The sequence below is a fragment of the Pleurodeles waltl genome, chromosome 3_2, assembly GCF_031143425.1.
Source record: "Pleurodeles waltl isolate 20211129_DDA chromosome 3_2, aPleWal1.hap1.20221129, whole genome shotgun sequence".
Taxonomy (NCBI): domain Eukaryota; kingdom Metazoa; phylum Chordata; class Amphibia; order Caudata; family Salamandridae; genus Pleurodeles; species Pleurodeles waltl.
This window is the reverse complement of record NC_090441.1, coordinates 93,584,073-93,602,511: the sequence shown is the minus strand read 5'-3', so window position 1 is coordinate 93,602,511 and position 18,439 is coordinate 93,584,073. Positions and strand designations below refer to the sequence as shown.

The following is an 18,439-nucleotide window of genomic DNA, read 5'->3' as shown; positions in this document are numbered from 1 at the left end:
TGTGAATCATTATTTATTTGGTTAACTGAACCAAAAGGTTTGGTGTTCTACTGACTGAAACATGGTGGCTGCTCACCGAACTTTCAGTGCCTTTACAGGAGCCGAGGGGGTGGTGGATCCTGGGACCGCACAAAGATCACCGCTGGGCTGGTGGTAATCTCTAGATGTGGCAAACTGTGGCTAGTCAGGATCGCAAACATAATGTCCTCTGCCACCCTGACAGACCGCGGGCTCTCAAACAGGAGGTTCATCTGTGCCAAATTAAATACAACATTGCGCCAGGGCAAACCAAGGAGCAAACTGTTTTTTTCGTTTTACATAACAACAAAAGCAGCACTTTTAAAAGGTGAGGAAAACACGGTTTTCTTTATTGCTGTTACGTTAAAAGATATTGAAAACTCAGTATCCTCCATTTCCTATATTCTAAGCCGCTAAAGCGTTTCTATCATTGTTGTATCCAACATGAACACCCCCCAACATAAAATCAGTCAGGTGTATCGGCTTTGCCAGTGGTTGCTGTGTTTTACTTCACTTCAATATATCCCCACCCAAACCCACTTGTCCATATCCAACAAAATATAAGCTAAGAAGTATTGCTTTTTCACTTTCATACAATCTAATTCTTCACTACATTCATTGAAAATGTCCTATGCAGTGAATAAAATGTATTAAAACAAATATACTGCATTTTGATTAAAATGACTTAAAATCTGCAATAAATATTAAGGTTATTGAAACTGTACAAGATTCCTACAGTGTGCACCAGAGTCCATTCATGCTTGGGCCATGGTTATAATTCTTCTGCCGCTAGAGAGAGCAGGATGGCCTTTGGGGTGTTCTCGAAGAGGGCTGCTCGGTTCTGCTGCTGGCCCTTTTTGACCCAGTGTCCATATATGCGGAAGGCGCAGGCGTCTATCAGTTTCCGGATGGGCTTCAGTGCGTATGGATCACGCAGTACGATCTCCTTCGTGAGCGGCTTCACTCTCCGGTAGTAATGATAAATCCGGACCGATGCCAGCACGGTCAGGCAGACCACCTGGAGGAAGAGGAGTTCATATATGTCAGCTCTGTGTTTCAAGGAGTACTGTAAGACCTCAAATGAGGGTAGTACCAGGATGGTTGCATCAATGCCAGATTTTCAGGCTATCTACTTCAGACACATTTACATAAAGTGAAGGTAAAGCGAACCTACAGGGTATTGGCATCGACCCAGCACTATCAAACTTTTCTTGAACTCTGCTGATTTCACATACACAACAAGATTGTGGTAAACCCTACCTAATAAGTTTAAAATGTATTCAACAGGCTGAAATGCTATTAATGATTCATTTTCAAAATGATAAAGATAGTTTTATCAAGTCCAAGTAATGTGATTTCTGTGCCCTGCAACTAGTCCAAACTGCTACCTCTATGGAATAGCTAACATAATACTATGAGAGCATACCAAAGTAATCCTTCAACTATGGGCCCTGAATATCAGAATCATGAGAAACCACAACTTTCCTGAAAACATTTAAACATCTACTTTTTCTGTAAGGACTTTATGCTAACAAATAGCCCCTAGCCATGTTCAATTCATGTACAATCTGTGGATGCACAAAGATTTCCAAACCTATGGAAAGATCCTTAAATTACATAAATAAATTACATTGGGATCAATAACAAACTTCTTGACTCCTCATTCAATTAATGTGGAAATTTCTTTAAATTTGCTCTCTCATACTCGCTAACAACTTCGACAAAAATGCTATCCCTTCCTTTGCTTTATCCTTGAATCCTTATATATATATGATGTTTGTTTTGATGCAATTGTTTAACCACTCCTTTCTCTCATAGAACTAAATGAATTAAGACTTTACCCCATCCTCAACCTGTTACCCTACTCCCTGTCCCCAGTCCACCCCCGCCCTCACACATTCACACAGTGGCCTTTTATATCGTATAGGTGATTTTGATTAGTATACTGTGGTGTGCGTGTACTGTGGAGTCATCCTATTTTCTTCTTGAGTAGTCTGAATATACATTAGAAATTCTAAAGAAAAGAATTCATGAAAAGCAATGAATATTTTTAGTGATTCCCAAAGGTCACAATTCCAATACCATTCTGTACTTTATGGCTTTATGGGGTTTTTCAACATTCACAGTGTTGGGTCTTACACATAGCGAATGGCCATTCATTTTAGAAAACAAATATTTAAATCGGTTTGAGAGAAACATTTCTTCAGAACGGGTCTCCATAATTTTATTTTTTATCCTTAACATAGAGCTAAAAAAAATAGACTACAACATTGTGGAACTTGCTAATACCAATGAATATAAATGAAAACGGAAGAAATATAAGATTTTTTTTTAAAACATATGGATTCCTGTTCAATTCATTTAATGACAAAATAAAAATGTTGTTTAAATATACAGCAATGAATTAAGATCATACCTTGAATTTCCTGTAAGGACTAAACTGACGAACTTCTTCCACATCATATTGCTGGAAAAATGGATGAGCAAGAGCTTCTTCTGCAGTAAGCCGCCTTTCAGGGTTGACCACTAAAAGTCGTGCAATCTAAGGATAGAAATTATCAATATGTTTACTGTTACTGATGATCTACCCTAAATTTGTTTTCCATCCAGAACATTACAGGGAGCTAGGGAGTTTTACCTAAATATTTCTTGAATGATGAGGTATAGCAAACTTGCTAACACTTTTTTCCTAATACTTTCTCTACCTTTTTCAAATTAATAAAATTTACAGCTGTTTCCTAGATTTAAATTAGATTTCTCCAAAGCAGGATAAGATCTATCTAAATCACTTAAAGTAGGTTTCCAAAACTTGGGAAGGACTTGGCTTTTCAAACAAGCTTTATATTAAGTGGCTTCTCAAGTGCTCTCAAATTTGGAGGGAGACTGTCCAACTCATGATAGCGTTATAGGAAAGCCAACATGTTTTGTTTTCATCATATGTGCAATCCACCATTTTTTACTTGCTGGATCTTCACACATCTTTCTACCTTCATAGATTATTTCGGCCATGCTTTCCAACACTATACATGGAAGAAGGTCTGACTTCAGAGGCCTGATCTTAAACAGATTTATGATATTTTGTTGTAAGCTTTCGTTTTTAATCTTCATTTTAGAGAGAGTATGTTATGCTTTCATCAACAGGATAAAATGTATGTTAATATATGCAATTTCTTATTACATTTTCCAAAGTATTCATACTTTTCTTAGCTTGAAATCATGTTATATTTCCTCGCTGAATAAGACCCAATTTATACAAGCTTCCCTTTATCCACAAGCCTTCTGTCCTAGTCTGAGTGAGACTACTCTTAAAAACTGAACCTATAGACATTTACTGAGTGTGAGTGTTGTTCCACATTTACAAATGATGTAAGAAAGCATATTAGAGATGTTTGCTTTATATTAGGACGTATTACTGATCACAGATTAATTACTGTTTGCTTCAGTAATTTTGTTGGCCGCAATGTCACTCACGACCACGTGATAACTGATAATATTTGTGTGTGTGTGTGTGTGAGATTGATTTTGATTTCAATACGCTACAGTTTTCTTTAGAGTGCATAGACTTATGAACACCTTAGTAAAATAAGTCATCTCTGCGAAGGCCAGAAAATGCACTTTTTTAAATTACTTATTTCCCCCCGTGGCATTTCTAAACAAAAACAAAAAAAAGGCTTACCTTGGTTAACAAATCATGTTACATTGCTCCGTTGGCATTGAATGGATTGTGTGATGTGCTACATGAGATTAACACCCTGCCACAGATGCTTTGTTTATGTTTTTTAAAGAAGATATTAAGGCTGGGAGATATTGGAATCAGTGGATGACTTGTCTACCACCCTCACAGCTCCACTGCCTTGTTTAGATTGACAAACCGATTTATTTCCAGTAATAGAGCCTCAGCCAGCAACACCATCAGAAACTTCTTTGGGACAGGCCATCCACAACAGGATATTCAAAGTCATGTTGTTAAAAGGTCTGACATATGTAAGGTGGGGATTCCAATGCTGTTTTCCTATCTGAGATCACCAGGGGGCAACATGGTGGTTCCAGACAGGAAATACCAACAATCCCCAAATGAAAATTCTAGCAAACAACTGACAGATTTTCTTTTGCTTGTCAAAATGTGGTCTTGCCTACCATGATGCTGCTATAGCATGGGAGTTCAGACGGCAATGGGCCTTTTTGCTAAAACATCCCAGACAACAGGATTGTGAACTTTCAGATGGGCTGCTTCTAGGGCAGTGATGTCAAGGCCTCTACCATCCCAGTTACTTTTCCATATATCTTTTTTCCTCCTCCTGATCTTTTTTTTTCTTGATGAATATGGGTTGTCTTCAGCTACATCTTGACCCCTCCCTTTACTATCAGTAATGTATGCATTTATTATTCACTAAAGATGTGGTTTCTGTACATTGTGTTAATGTACATTGGAGAGATTTTTTTGTTTTTTTTGTTTTTACAGGCAAACAATAAGATGCATGACCTTTTCACAGGACTGCTGACAGCAACATCATGTCCCTTGACAAATAAGTAATACTGGTGTGGGTTTAATCATATTAGATTAATACTTACTAGATCTTTCACAGTGTCAGAACGATCGTCCCATTCGGGAGAGCCAAAGTGGTAGTCTCCATTCATTATCATCCGTAACATCAGCATCTGCTTCCTGTGCCAGAAGGGAGGCAACCCAGCAAGCAGAGTGTACATGATGACGCCCGAGCTCCACCTGAACACACAGTGAATGTCTCTTATTTAGGGCCAAGCCACTGTTAAGTAATAAGTATAAGTACTGGCACCAATTCATTAAAATAACACAGGTAGCAGACATGACATTGCACTTCCCTTGACTTCACTGAGTTGACCTCCGTTCCTCTTTTAGCATTTATTTTAGCACAAATTTGCTAATGAAGGTCAAGTAAAGAAGCATAAGGTGTAACATACAGAAACTTAAAGCACCCTCAGACTCCTCCTTGCTTGTTGTTCTGGGTGTTGTATCTATGACCCCTGAACCCAACAGTAGGAAGGGCACTGCCAGGGCTTTCAAAGGAGAAGCTAGGGGTAGCTACCTAAGGCTAACCCTAATTAACATTCATAAGCAGAATAAGTGATGTTTACTTGCATCAGAACCTGGAGTCCAATAATCATGCAATGGTCTGGGGTCAACTTTCATTGATTAGCTGAACTCTATCCACAGTAGAACCTCTACTGCAGTCTAGCAACTGAAACTTGAATAGCAAATGGAATGAGTATCGGGACTGTGTCTAGTCCCGACCTGACCGTGCTCAGTCTGCCCTGAAACGTCAGAACGCCAGACTGCCAGAATGCTGGACATGGATGTTTATGCTATTTAGACAGACGGGACGGCGACAACAACAGCATTTATTTGTATTGTGCTATTCCTCTAACAAATCCCGTATCTAATCCCATAACAAGCCATTTGAACCGGTAAGGACCCCAGTCAGTGTCAAAGCCAGAGCCCACATTGCAACCAGGTGAGCGCAGAGGGAGGTGTTGGGACTGTGTTGGCCTGCCTCGGGTAGCCAAGGCGGAGCATGGCGTACAGCAGTGCAACCGGTGCCTTTGGTATCATGGGTGGCTATGTTTTGGCATTGTGGTGGTTGTGCGTGGTGTCAGCCTTACTGCTCTTGCGGGCCGCCATCAATAACGAGGGTGGAGCTGCAAGTGATTTTTTTAAGCCACTGGAGCCCTGCCATCACTCGGCACTAAGACCTGTGGAAAGGTCTGGAAAGACTGTGTTTGCCCAAACGGGATGCAGTGTGAGCTAACAATTAACAGAGTTAGCAATTGAGCAACTGGTCAGTTGCACTTTCTGGACTTGAGAGAGACCAGACGTGTAATAAGTGATATTGTAGCATTTCAGTAGTGGAGAGAGCGGTAAGGGAAGTGCAATTGTTCCTCTTGGCTTTCTTGAAGGAGTAGTAAGTTAATCACATCTATACTGAATGGCTCCCAGTAAGGCCTTAGGAGCCCCAGGAACAAGGAAGGGGAGGAAAATAAGTGTTCAAGCTAACTCCCAAGTGAAGTAAGCAAGAGGAATTATGAGCAAGCAAGTGTAGTGGATGGCCATTCAGGGTTGGGGGACATTCTGGAGATGGACAGTGCTGGGCCTCAAGGAGCATCTCTGTAAGTGTAATCAATTAGGGAGTTTGTGGGAAAGCATTTTAAAGGCATCCGTTCTAAAATGGGGTGGGATAATATATCCTTCAGGCAACGGAGTTCCCACGCCCAGTTACCAGATAGGAATAGGACAGAGTCATCTATGACCCAGACCTCGATGGATTATGACACAACTTGCACACAAATGACTGAGAGATTATCAGCCCGGGGCTATAATCTAACTACCCTGAAAAGGTCTAAAGATAAACTGGACAGGATGGATCACAATGTAATGTTACACAAACCAAAACACATAAAAAAGAACACAACTATTCGCTTCATTTCTGAATTCCACAATGGCCATCAGCAGATACGAAAAGTCCTTAAAAAGCACTGGTATCTCTTACTAACTAACCCTTCCATCAGTCAATATATTCCTAAATTTCCCCAATTGGGATTTAGAAGAGCCCCCAACCTCAGGGATAAACTCTGCCCCTCTTTCTTTCAATCCAATCCTCCTCAAAACAGACTACCACCAAGACCTAAAGGTTTTTTACTTGCACCAAATGTTCAATCTGCAAACTGGGACTATCCAAAACCAAATCCATAATGATTAATGGCCATCTTCATCAAGTAAAGGATTTCATTAATTGTGAAAGCACCAATGTGGTTTATCTTATACAGTGTCCTTGTAATAAAGTATATTTAGGCAGCACAACTCGAACCTTGAAAACAAGGATCCAGGAACACTATCGGAACATTAACAAACATGATCTCAAGGCTCCCCTAGCCTTCTTCTTCTTTTTCTTTTCTTTTGGTTTTTCCTATTATCACTATCAACAATACGCTATACAGGATGCATCATGAATCCTGAGGACCATGGGCAACCCTGGCATTACTGTCAACTAGAGTATTACCCCAGTAATGGGATCTCTATTTGAGCACAGTCCATTTAGCATGACACCTCTAATAACTTATCCCCGGTTATTCCGATCAATTTAGGCTCCTCGCATCTAGCGACCCTACGGGCTGCATTTTTAACTTATCTTTTGAGCCCTCCCACCCCCTCTTCGTATTATACAACCCTTCAGGTCCGCTCAGTTTGTCACTTAATACACACACCCGTTTGCCTTCTGCTTTTCATTCGACACACAGGCAGATCCATTACCGGTGTACCCTCCAATATGGCGCTTTATTTCTCCTTTAGATTTGACGCATTCTCGGAGCAGGTATCACCAACATAAATGAAGGCCCCTTTTCAATCCAAGCGTCCCTCAATATGGCGGTGGCTGAGGTCGCCACGGATTGAATATTCACGAATGCAATGACTGCAACATTTTGAATCGGGTAAGCTTTGCCTTTCTCCGCAACCACCTCAGATCCTCGCATCTTAATAAATCCATTTTGGTTTCCAAGCCTATTTTTTCTTGTGGGTATCTTGGGACAGTCCTGTTCGTCCCCGGTTTATAAATTTTTATCACTTGCAACCTTATCACCCTTGTTTGTGGTAACAGATTTTATTACAGAGGGAAATCGTGTAATGCATTACCATATGTGTTTCTATCCATTTCGGCAATACATAACGTATTATTCCTTTCCCCAAATGTCTGTCTCATTTTATTTTATTTTATCTTATTAAATATTTTTTCTTTTTCATCTATCCCTATTACTAGAATTCACGTGACCATTTCTTTACCCAGTACAGTTGACCAAATGCGAAGTACTGTTATATTCCTCTTTCCTTGCAGATTGATCATTACTGAAACTTGTATAATAATTTCTGACGCCAAATTATTTTGTATGGTATGTTTTTATTACTTTTCCTACTCCATTCATGCACAAACTGCATGCAGCACAATAATCGTCCATCTGGCATGAACTTCTTTTGGTCTATCGACTACCTTAATTAAAATGCATGCCGGCACCAACCCACGATTTTATTGCGCTACTTACAGATAAAATTCGATATTCAATATGTCTTTCCTTACTCACTATCTCATTTTAAATATCACGGTATACCTACTTGCTGTGTTTAAGACTGCTCCTCACCTCTCTCACGTAGAATTAACCTTGATAACTGCACTTCTCTCTACGGGAATATTTCCAACTACACCTTGCTTTTGCTCGAGCTCGGGCCTGACAGCAATAGCAAGAGCTCCCTTTCTACAATCTTTTGGGACTCAAGCTCGGGTGCGACTTGATCCATGTGACTAAGTAGTCAATTATTCTCACCCTTTTAAAACCAACCTTATATCATCTTTCGCAGCCTTGAGAAAGCCCTGGTGGACACACCCAAGAGGGCGAAACACGTGTTGGCTGAGCACTTCACATGTTCTCCTTGTTACCTCTAGATGGATGAGCATTCCACATTGCTCTATGTGATACTCTTATTTTGGATGAATATGGTGAATTAAAACTATCTTGAAACAAGAATCAACTTGTCTATTGACTATAATTCAACGGGAACTCACCTTTTCTAATTGGATCACCTTTTCTAACTCGATGGAGGAAGGTATAGCTCAATTGGAGCCAAGATTATCCTCATCGCCTTGCTTGCAATTGAGGGGATCTGGCAATGTTTGTTCTCAAGATGACCTTCAAGGGTTGTGGAGTCAAGAATTTTTGGACACAGAGGAATTCATCATAAGTGGAGCTCTGTCTATAACCCAGAAGGCCATTTGCCTCAGCCTTGATGGTGAGCCGGGGGAGTCTCCACTAAGAACACAGGTCCTCAAGGCACTTTTAAAATTAGAAGCAAGAGCCCTCACACATCCAATGGATGTCATGCTTCATCATAGGGCTAGCTCCTCGTCAGACCGGCGCAGCAATGTCTGACGGGCCCCCTTTGCGGGAGATCTTGAAAAAAGTGTGAGCAGCACCATGTGCAGTAGGAGTAAGGTAAACGACCCCATCATTAGGGAAAGATATTGCCTTATTGGACTTTCTTTTATCAAATGGTTTGGTGAATCTAAATGGTCAAGTGCCCACAGACACCCCGACTAGGAAAACATTTAAGCAGGGTAATCAGAACTTTCCAATTGATTATGTGTTTTTACTGTTATGGGCATTTGAACTGATTGAGAAATGTGAGGTCCTAACAGTGGAGGGAAGGGATCATTAATCCCACATACAATCCCTAAAGTGTACATTGCACCAAGACAGACGAGGGACCTACCTTTAAAAGTTGGTTGCTCAAGACTTTTAGGAACGAGGCTATCAGAGAAGCACTTAAGTTCATTGAAAGCCCTACATACAATTATGGTGGACTAGACTATGGGGCGGTATCCTTAGATTCCTTAGCTGGGTATAGTGTAGTAATAAAAAAGGTGGTAATGTGCCTTAAAACTGAAATTATGGCTTTGAATTCCTTACAAAATAAAAACAAATCTGTGAAGCATGCTATAAATAATTGGTTCAACAAATAATGTAGAATATTAAAAAGTAGTATCTGAAAGTTGGAAAGGTGTCTAGGGGGCTCAAGTAATAAAATGGGGGTATGGCGCCTCCTCAGTTTAATGAGAGAGTTTAAAAACTTGGTAGCTTGGAAGAAACGGGAATCAAATGCAAAATGTTTGGAAGTGATGATAAAGTCCATAGAGACCAAAAGTGTCAGGAAATTCTGGAAGCTGGTACAGAGTGGGGCAGATAAGTCCCTGTGGCAGTCATCAGGTCATGTGGGCGAAGATGCATGGGAATTTTTTTTAGAGAAGACCTTTAATAATGATGTCACGGTTGACCAGTTTCCTTTTTAAGAAAGAGACAAAGAAGGGGTTCTCCGAGTCAACAATTAAGGAAACAATTGAGAGATTAAAGCTCACCAGGGCTGCTGGCCGGAATAATGTACCAGTGGTAGTTATAAAAACTAACTACATAGTGGTCCAGGTTGTTTAATATCTTATTTCAGGAAATACTGTTGATGGGAAGATTTCAGGATAGCTATAGGGAGCACTCATCAAACCAATACATAAAAAAGGCAATTATGCCCTCTCCAGAAGCTAGCAGCAAATCAACCTGTTGGATGTAGGTGGCAAGGTTTTCTCCAAAAATCTTTTGGGGATGGTTAAGGAATGGGCAGAAGCAAACTCTATTATACCCCAGGAACAGGGTGGTTTTAAGGGGAGCCATTGGCAATTGACCATTGTTTTAATTTGTAGGCTACTGCAAAGTAATCTTTAGAGAAGGGCAGAGTATTTTATTGTTGCTTTGTTGATTTTAGCTCTGCATTTGACTCTGTTGATCATGTATTGCTGTGGGAAGTACTAAAGGAATATGGGATTCAAAAAGACCTGCTCTTAATCCTTCAGGAACTCCACAGGGACAATTGAGCCCAAGTCGAACTGGACAGTGAGGGCTCCCTTTCTAGGAGCATTCATATAGCAAATGGCTTCAGGCACGGGTGTGTGTTGGCCCCAACGTTGTTTTCCCTGTTCCTGGCTGATCTCCTTAAGGTCTTAAGCTTGCCAAACACGTTCACCCAAAAAATGAATGGCACACACAGCAGTTGTCTCATATATGCGGATGATTTGGTGATTTTTGATCGTACATGAATTGGGCTCCAACGAAAACTGGACACATTTGGGGACTATAGCAAGAAGAAAAAATTTAAAATAAATATGGAAACGACTAAAGTGATTCAAATGGGGAAACATAGTAAGAGTATGAACTGGGTAATAAATAAAGTTAAAATAGAGAGAGGTAATAAAAATAAATACCTAGGGGTATGGTTTTCACATAATCTAGGCTGGAAGAATCGCCTTGCCATGTCTGAAGTTAAGGCACTTGTGTTGGTAGGGGGACTAAGGAAATTCGACAAACGATATGGGGTCCCTCTCACTGGCCAGTGCTGATGGCTTATCAGGCTATGATAAGGACACAATTCATGTACAGAGTTGAGGTGGCTGGTACAGAGGCAAAAAGAGTTGGGACCTGGAAGAAGAAAAGTGCTTTAAAAAGTTACTCTCTCTCCAATCCTCCACCACGGTGCAGGCAGTTAGAGTGGAAACGGGCTAACTGGGGTGGATGCATTTAGCATATGCAGAGATATTGAAATTCTAGATAAGAATAGATAGTGTAGAAACATTGAAAATCTCCTTGTTATGTAAAAAGGAGATATTGCAAAGTGAGTTATCCTGGGCCCAGGGAGTAAGGAAAAGGATTCAAGCATGCGCGGGGCATTAAAAATAAAGGTAATATGGGGCACTGATGTGATGGGAGTAAGTAAGGTGGAATTAAAAATAATTTTAAAGCAGGTCTCTAGGGGTGAGGATCTCACCTACCTGAGGAATAAGCAATCAGTTTCTCATTTACTAACTTCATGGAAGAATGATGAAACCTTCCCCTATATGAAGAGTCTCCCGAGTATTAAGATGCGTCAAAGTAAACTAAGATTTTGGTGAGAATAAATCAAGTGTAATTGTCAGGGATCATGATATCCTGCTAAATGAAGGGAAAACCTGCCAATGTGGTCTCAATGTAAAAGGGAATTCAATACATGTCCTTGTGGACTGTTTGTGGTTTTTATCTCAATGGAGGATTTTTTTAAAGCCTGTTTGTTAACAAAATATGATATCAGGGATAGGGGACAAGCAATTGAGTTACTGGCTGATATGAGATTTTTAGATGTGGCATGTGCTATGGGGTGATTTTTAGTTTCTGTCAATATATTTTTTTAGACAAATTGTGATTAATTGCCTAATCAGTGGAAGTTAATTTTCTAACATATAACGTTTTGTTTTAGAATATACAGGTTTTTATGCTGTCCAGGGTGTGTTTTAATGTATTTTATGTTCTGGTATTTATTTGCTTACATTGGCGATTTTTTGTGACAATGAAGTTTAGAATTGTTTTAAAGACTAAGGTCTAAATAAACATATGTTTTGACTGACTGACTGAGTAGAGCTCCTGTTCAAACAGAGAGCTGCTGCCAGACAAAGATACAGAGGGACAAGTAAAGAGAGAAAGAGAGACAAAAATGTCTTAAAGAGCAGACACTTTTCTAGAGACAAAGGCTACATGAGTAGGCATGGTCTGTGTGCTAGAAGCAGTACAATGATAGAGAGAAAACTCTAAAAGGCTAGAAAGACCATTAAGACAGAAACAAAGAAAGACATTTTGACATAGTGCTGAACCTGGATACCAAGAAAGAGTTTTAGATTTTGACAAACATATTCCTGTTTTAGGGCTCAGCCATGCAAGATGGCTGACCAGAGCTAAATAACCAGAGCCAACTACCCCAGCTAAATCAATAGACATCTTGATCCAAGACTGGTGAAATTCCAGTAAAAAATGCTTTCTCCTGCCTCCCTGTACCTGACTGTATGACAGTGATGGCAATGAGAATGCTCTGGAGCCCATAGAGGGGAAAACACGACTGTTGACCACGAGGGAGCTGATGCGGCAGGCATCTTGGAGCCTTGGCCTTGGATCCCGTGGACAGATGCAGTGCTCAAAACACTGCTGGAGCTGGTGAGAGGCCGGTGAGTTCTGCCTTGACCGTCCTGGGAGCCTGCTGGGCATCCAGGGAGACACCCTACAGCATCCCTCCCTGAGCGCTGATACAATGTGCCTAGGGCTTGCAGAGGAAGCTGCGGTTGGGTCACATCAGATGTGGGGCACTGAGTGGTTGTATTAGCAAGAGAAGGCAGTCCACCGCTGGATGGTGGTGGGACCATCCATTCGGATCCCTGAGCCACCTAGAGGTGGACGGAGTGACCCTTGCTTCAGGGAACGCATAGTGAGAGGAAGCGGGATAGAGAGCAGCTGGAGTGGGGCCTCCTAGGAATTGCAATCCTGGCCGTGCGATCTCTGGGGAGGAGGCCCCCGAAAGGTGAGACTTTTTTATAAATATGTATATATATTTATTGACATTTAGAAATAACTATTACACTTAATTACATAGTCCGAAACATCACCACTACCAGGCTAACAATGCAAGCTCTTATATGTTAAACAAAAACATTAAGGCAAAAATCTAGCATTCGCTCTATAATCGCATGGAGACTGACCCCACATGGTCTAATGAAGTAAGTGGAGGGCTAGTTAGGCCAGAGGGCGCAGACGAGAGGAGGTAACAGGATTCCCTCACTGAGACAGAGGCACAGTTGGAAGGCCAGCTCAGAAATTGCAAGGAGGGGCTTTGATGGAGCCAGGAGAAAGGACAAGACTTGCATACGCCCCCAAGGCCAGCCCCAGTGGTCTACAAGATAGTTGAAGTCCCAGAGTGCATCTGACCTGGGGACACACATGGAGGAACCCTCCACAACAGAATTATAAGGGGCATCCACTGAGGGACCCTGTTGTGGGCACATCTCTGCCAGGTGGTGACAGAGTCCAGACAGTGGATGGGGTGGTATCGTACCTACAATCTAAAGTCAAAGTGTTGAAAACCCAAATTGTGAAACTGACCACAGAAACGAAGATCCAGGAAGAAAGAGCTGAGAATCGCTCTCAACGCAATAATTTACACGTTGTGGGATTCCCAGAGTAGGCGGAGTGTGGATATTGAAGCCTTCCTAGAAAGATCGATCCCGGAGGAACTCCGCCCTAAGGGCTTTTCCCTACTCTTTGCAGTGGAGAGAGCACATAGAGCCCTAGGTACAAAAACACTACCCGGGGTTCTGCCAAGGGGCTTAATAGCTAGAATTGTGCACCACAAAGACAGACTGCATTCTTGCAGCGACCAGGACAACAGCGAGGCACGCATATGAGAACCACACAATAGCCATTTACCCCTGATAATACGAGGGAGGTCCAAGCACAATGCACATCCTATACGGAAGTGAAGCACTAACTGAGAGGGCTGGACCTCTGCTATATGTCTCTGCTATGTGCCTGTTTTCCTGGTGCATTTAAAGGTCATAGTGCAAGGGAAAATACACGTTTTGAACAGCCTGAAGAAGTGTGACCCTCCATAGAAATGTGGGACGAAGTGAGGCCTCTGCACGTGGGGTCGCATTATTGCAAGAAACCCACTTACTCCAAGCTGAAATGACGTGATTGGAGAAACAATATACATGCTACCCTGTACTCCATTTACCCACAAGGGATAATAACGTGGATAGCGGCTGTGGTGCTATTTCGAGAATGAACTGTGGAGGCTAACCCCCTAGGCAAATGTTGGATTCTAACTGGGGTGCTGGCTGGAGTGAAGGCCTGCTTTGTGAAAACTTACACCTCTTACATAGACGATCACCTGTTTTTCCCTACTAGCATGAGATAAAGTGCTCTATATATGAATCCGAGAGTTATCTGGGCAGGGGATTTTAATTTTGACTGTGTCCTGCACTGGTGCCCAGACAAACATCCCCACATGGGCGGGGCTTAAACCCCATATAGAAACAACATTGAACGTGATGATGAACGACTTACACTTAATAGAGATTTTGCGTCATCAACACCAAGGGAAGAAGGCATCTTAATTTCACTCACTGCCACACGGAGGTCATAGCAGACTTGATTATGTGCTTAGGCGCAGAGAAGATGCTGAAATCCTCAAAATCTTAGTATACCTTGATCGTTATCTCTCTGACCACTCCCTGCTGCTTCTGATATTGATGCTGAAGTGTCATAGGCCTAAGATACCTTTTTGATGCCTAAAAGCAGAACACTGACTGATGCTGCCTTAGTGGGCCATTTCCAAGAGTACATGGGGATCTACTTTCAGAATAATCAGTGCTGTGCGACTTGCAGTGCCACAGATTGAGAAGCCTGCAAGGTGATACTGCATGGTCAGTGTATGGTGCAAGTACACAGTGTGAGGACAACTAGATCAGACCCTCGCTGACATACAACAGCAAATGGCTGCACTAGACACATGAGTAGACCTGTAGACCAACGACCCACAGGCACGTGAGAGAGGTGCACTGCCAGACGGGAGAGAGCTGGGCTAGTTTACAGAAATTCACATGCACATAGTACAGGCAATGTCTATTTCAGGAAGGGGATAAAGCAGAGACTGTTAACCTGGCTACTGAACAGGAAAAAGCCACATACACACATATTAGCCTTATTCGGGAGGGTGGGCTACAATATAGTAGCAAGAGATCAGATTAATGAGGCCTGCTGGTATATCTACAGTCAGGGTTTGCAGGTCACATGTTACCCACCAGCGAAATTGGAACAATGTCTAGTGGAATCAGAGCTGCTGAGCCTCACGGAAGGACAGACCCTGAAACAACTGATCAAAATAAGTGAGCAAAAGGAGGCCCTGGCAGACATGCCCAGGGGCAGAGCTCCAGGAGCTCATAGGCTCTTGGTAGGGTTATACCAAGCACTTCCTGAAAAGGAGATACTCCCACTGTCTCAGAAAGGCGGTGAGGGCCCTTATGCCAAAGAGGGAAGTGGCCCATTAGATATGAACTCCTACAGGCCCCTCGCAATGCTGAACATGTCAAAATGACTTTCAACAATGGTGTCTGACTTGGTGCACAGAGAAATGACGGGTTTGTCCCGAGCAGGAGCACAATGTACAATATCAGACGGCTTAACCATATTGTTTAAGCACTGGAGTTTTCAGAGGAAGATTATGCACTTACAGAGTTGGATCTCGAACGTGCGTTTGATACAGTTGGCTGGCAATATATGTGGGAGGTTTTCTGTGACATGGGCTTCAGTCCTAGGTTCATTCAGTGGGTGCAGTTGCTCAACAGACCCAGTTGCTCTGTGGCACACAGGAGGCATTGTTTCAGATCCCTGGAAATTGGGCAGAGGCACTACACAGAGATGCTCTCTGTCCCTGGTGCTTTTTGCATTTTCAGTGGAACTACTGACCTGCAGGCTGAGGTCCAGGTTGGGGCCCTGGGGTATATGCACAGTGGACACAACTCATATCGTGTCAGTGTATGTGGATAATAGGATGGTGTACTTGTGGGACCCGAGACATTAGACAACCTTAATGCTGGAGGAACTGAAAGCCTTCACACAGATGTCAGACCTGTGCATTAACAGAGCTAACTTAAGCTGTTTCTTCTGGGGTGACTGGGCAGGACGGCAGTAGCCCTACCAGAGGATCTCGGCCAGGCTTCTCCAACGAGTGGCTTCTGAGCTAATGGTGGCTCTCCATCTACATTTAAGTAGCTCTTCTGTCTGCAGTCCAGCCTAGTAAATTAGAAGCTTTTGTTTATTAATATACATATAGCAAAACTGAGAATATGTAGTCAATAGGAAAATTTGTTTATTTTCTAAACTAATAATTTACAGAAAAATGCCCAGAATATATTTAAAGAAGATATTTTAGTAAGAAATCATGTGGCACTGGAGAAACCTTTTACAAATGGCATTACCTCGGTGTCAGAGGCACTGTAGCTGTGGTTGTTATGTATGTCCCATATACAGGTATTTCATATTGGCAAAAACGTTTTTATATTACTGCTTGCAGCCAAGCCTGATTCACTGAGCAGTGATCTTGCATCTGGTGACCGCTAATGTAATCTTGTCAGATGTAGCCGCTATTACAAAAATAATAATATTAGTAGCTCTCGATGAGTTTCATTACAGAAGTCGTTCTTATTACAGTAAAGGTTGGCGGTCCCTGATCTAGGCTTAAACTGGGAGACAGACAAATTCCGGTACCTAAGGCTTTGTGTCACAAAGGGTCCTGCAGCGCACTATGGCAATAGTGAGGGGAAGCTAATGCAAGGACTATGCTGATCGGTCAAGTGGCGGACGATGCAACTGCTCTCTATGATGGAGAGGGTGGAGCTAGCCAAAATGGTCTTTCTTACATGCGGCCTGTATATCCTGCAAAATGCGATGTGTACCATCCTGAAAACCACGTTTGGGCAGCTAGAACATCTTCCACAGCAGGCGACCTATATCTGAACAACAGATATATTTTGTTTGCTCAGGTGCAGGAGTTGTTTGGTTTAGGGTCAGAGCAGTTCCTGCAATATGCGCAGGTGGTGCACAAGGCCAGGAAATCTGGGTGTCGTTACCAGATAAGCCAGAGGAACACTTAGGGTCTGGTTTAGAACTCAGTGGATGGGTTACTCAGTCACAAGGGTGATGGATATCCTGTCGGCCAAAATCTAAATTCCATTATATCCAATGGGCTTTAGATTTCTGTGGACGGGACGGAGTAGCCCATCCGTTAAGTTCTAAATAGGCCCTCAGTTATGAAACAACTCCTGGAACTAACTGAATGCGGGCATTTAATAATGCAATTGCATTTAGTGCTGTGACTAACAAAGGGGGCACGACGGACCAGACGGTGGAGCACAGAGTGCCCAGAGGAACTGAAAATGTCAGAATGGAAAAGAGCATGCGCTCAAGTAAAGCAGATGACCCCAAATCACTGCTTTAAACTGATACACTGTCATTATTTGTAAAACGTACATGACTGTAAATTGCCAAATATTACTCCACTAATCTGGCTGGGTGCAGCAGATGTGGACAGCAGGCAGATGACTTTATACATATTACATGGTTCTGCCCAAGACTAAGGGAGCATTGAGTAATCGCAGTGCTAAAGCATGTGGTGGGAAGACAGATGGAGGGTGTTCTATTGGGCTTCGGATTCCTAGAAGGGAATGCACGTCGTCATTAGTACAATAACGACGCCGACACTCGATTGTCTGAGTATTACTGGCCCACGAGGTATGAGCCCCAGATCCTTTCATTGACTTCCCCGTGGTGTCATGGCCCATAACAGCATGTCGTGACAGGTTAAACTGATTTCCCCCTCCCATACTCAAAATATGGGACTTCAACGTTCCTCCTTCAACCCAAACAGAACAAGCGAAAACCTGGGGAAAACAGTGAAATAAAATAATATTCATATAAAACAAAGTTCAGAAGAAACAAGCTTTTGGTCAGCACAAGAATTATACATTGTCTGTCATAAGTTGAAGGAAATACATCCACAACACCATATTTCAATAACTTGCATCCTTAGAAGAACAAACACCACTTGGGCATAGTAAAAACACATGTTTGTGGAGCAAAACCTTTTCAGAATAACAAAAAGTCTTTCAGCTTTCTGGAGGTCACCGGTCGGGGACAGAGGTCATACCTCCTCATGGCTTGCTGACTGGGACCAGGCTCCATTCCTCCACACTCTTCAACAGGTTGAAGAATTACTGCCCTGGGGCTTGCTCTGCTGATATCCCTCCTAGGATTCTGAGGCGATTCCAGATGGTCTTTTTGTCTGTACCCCTTGGCAGTGATGGACGGGAAGAACAAACGCCTCTTTGCGAACTTCTCGTGTTGTCATTGCTCAACACAGGCTTAGTCACAGGAGACACACCACTACCACTCTCAGATTCTTGTTCCTTTCTCCTTGTCTCTTGGCCGTGATCATAGTTACCTT

At 42.3% G+C, this 18,439-nt stretch overlaps 1 protein-coding gene across 2 annotated transcripts in view; it reads right to left on the bottom strand.

Moving 5' to 3' along the window:
- Positions 1-337: 337 nt before the first annotated feature.
- The window catches only part of PHKG1 (phosphorylase kinase catalytic subunit gamma 1), a 198,656-nt gene continuing 180,554 nt past the window's right edge, over positions 338-18,439 (bottom strand). For both annotated transcript variants that reach the window (XM_069226886.1, XM_069226887.1), the window contains exons 8-10: positions 4,591-4,744; positions 2,435-2,560; positions 338-1,036 (exon numbers count right to left, since the gene is read on the bottom strand). In XM_069226886.1, coding sequence (XP_069082987.1) covers positions 791-1,036; positions 2,435-2,560; positions 4,591-4,744 — 526 coding nt within the window. In that variant the 3' untranslated portion in view covers positions 338-790. The remainder of the gene's footprint in view (positions 1,037-2,434; positions 2,561-4,590; positions 4,745-18,439) is intronic.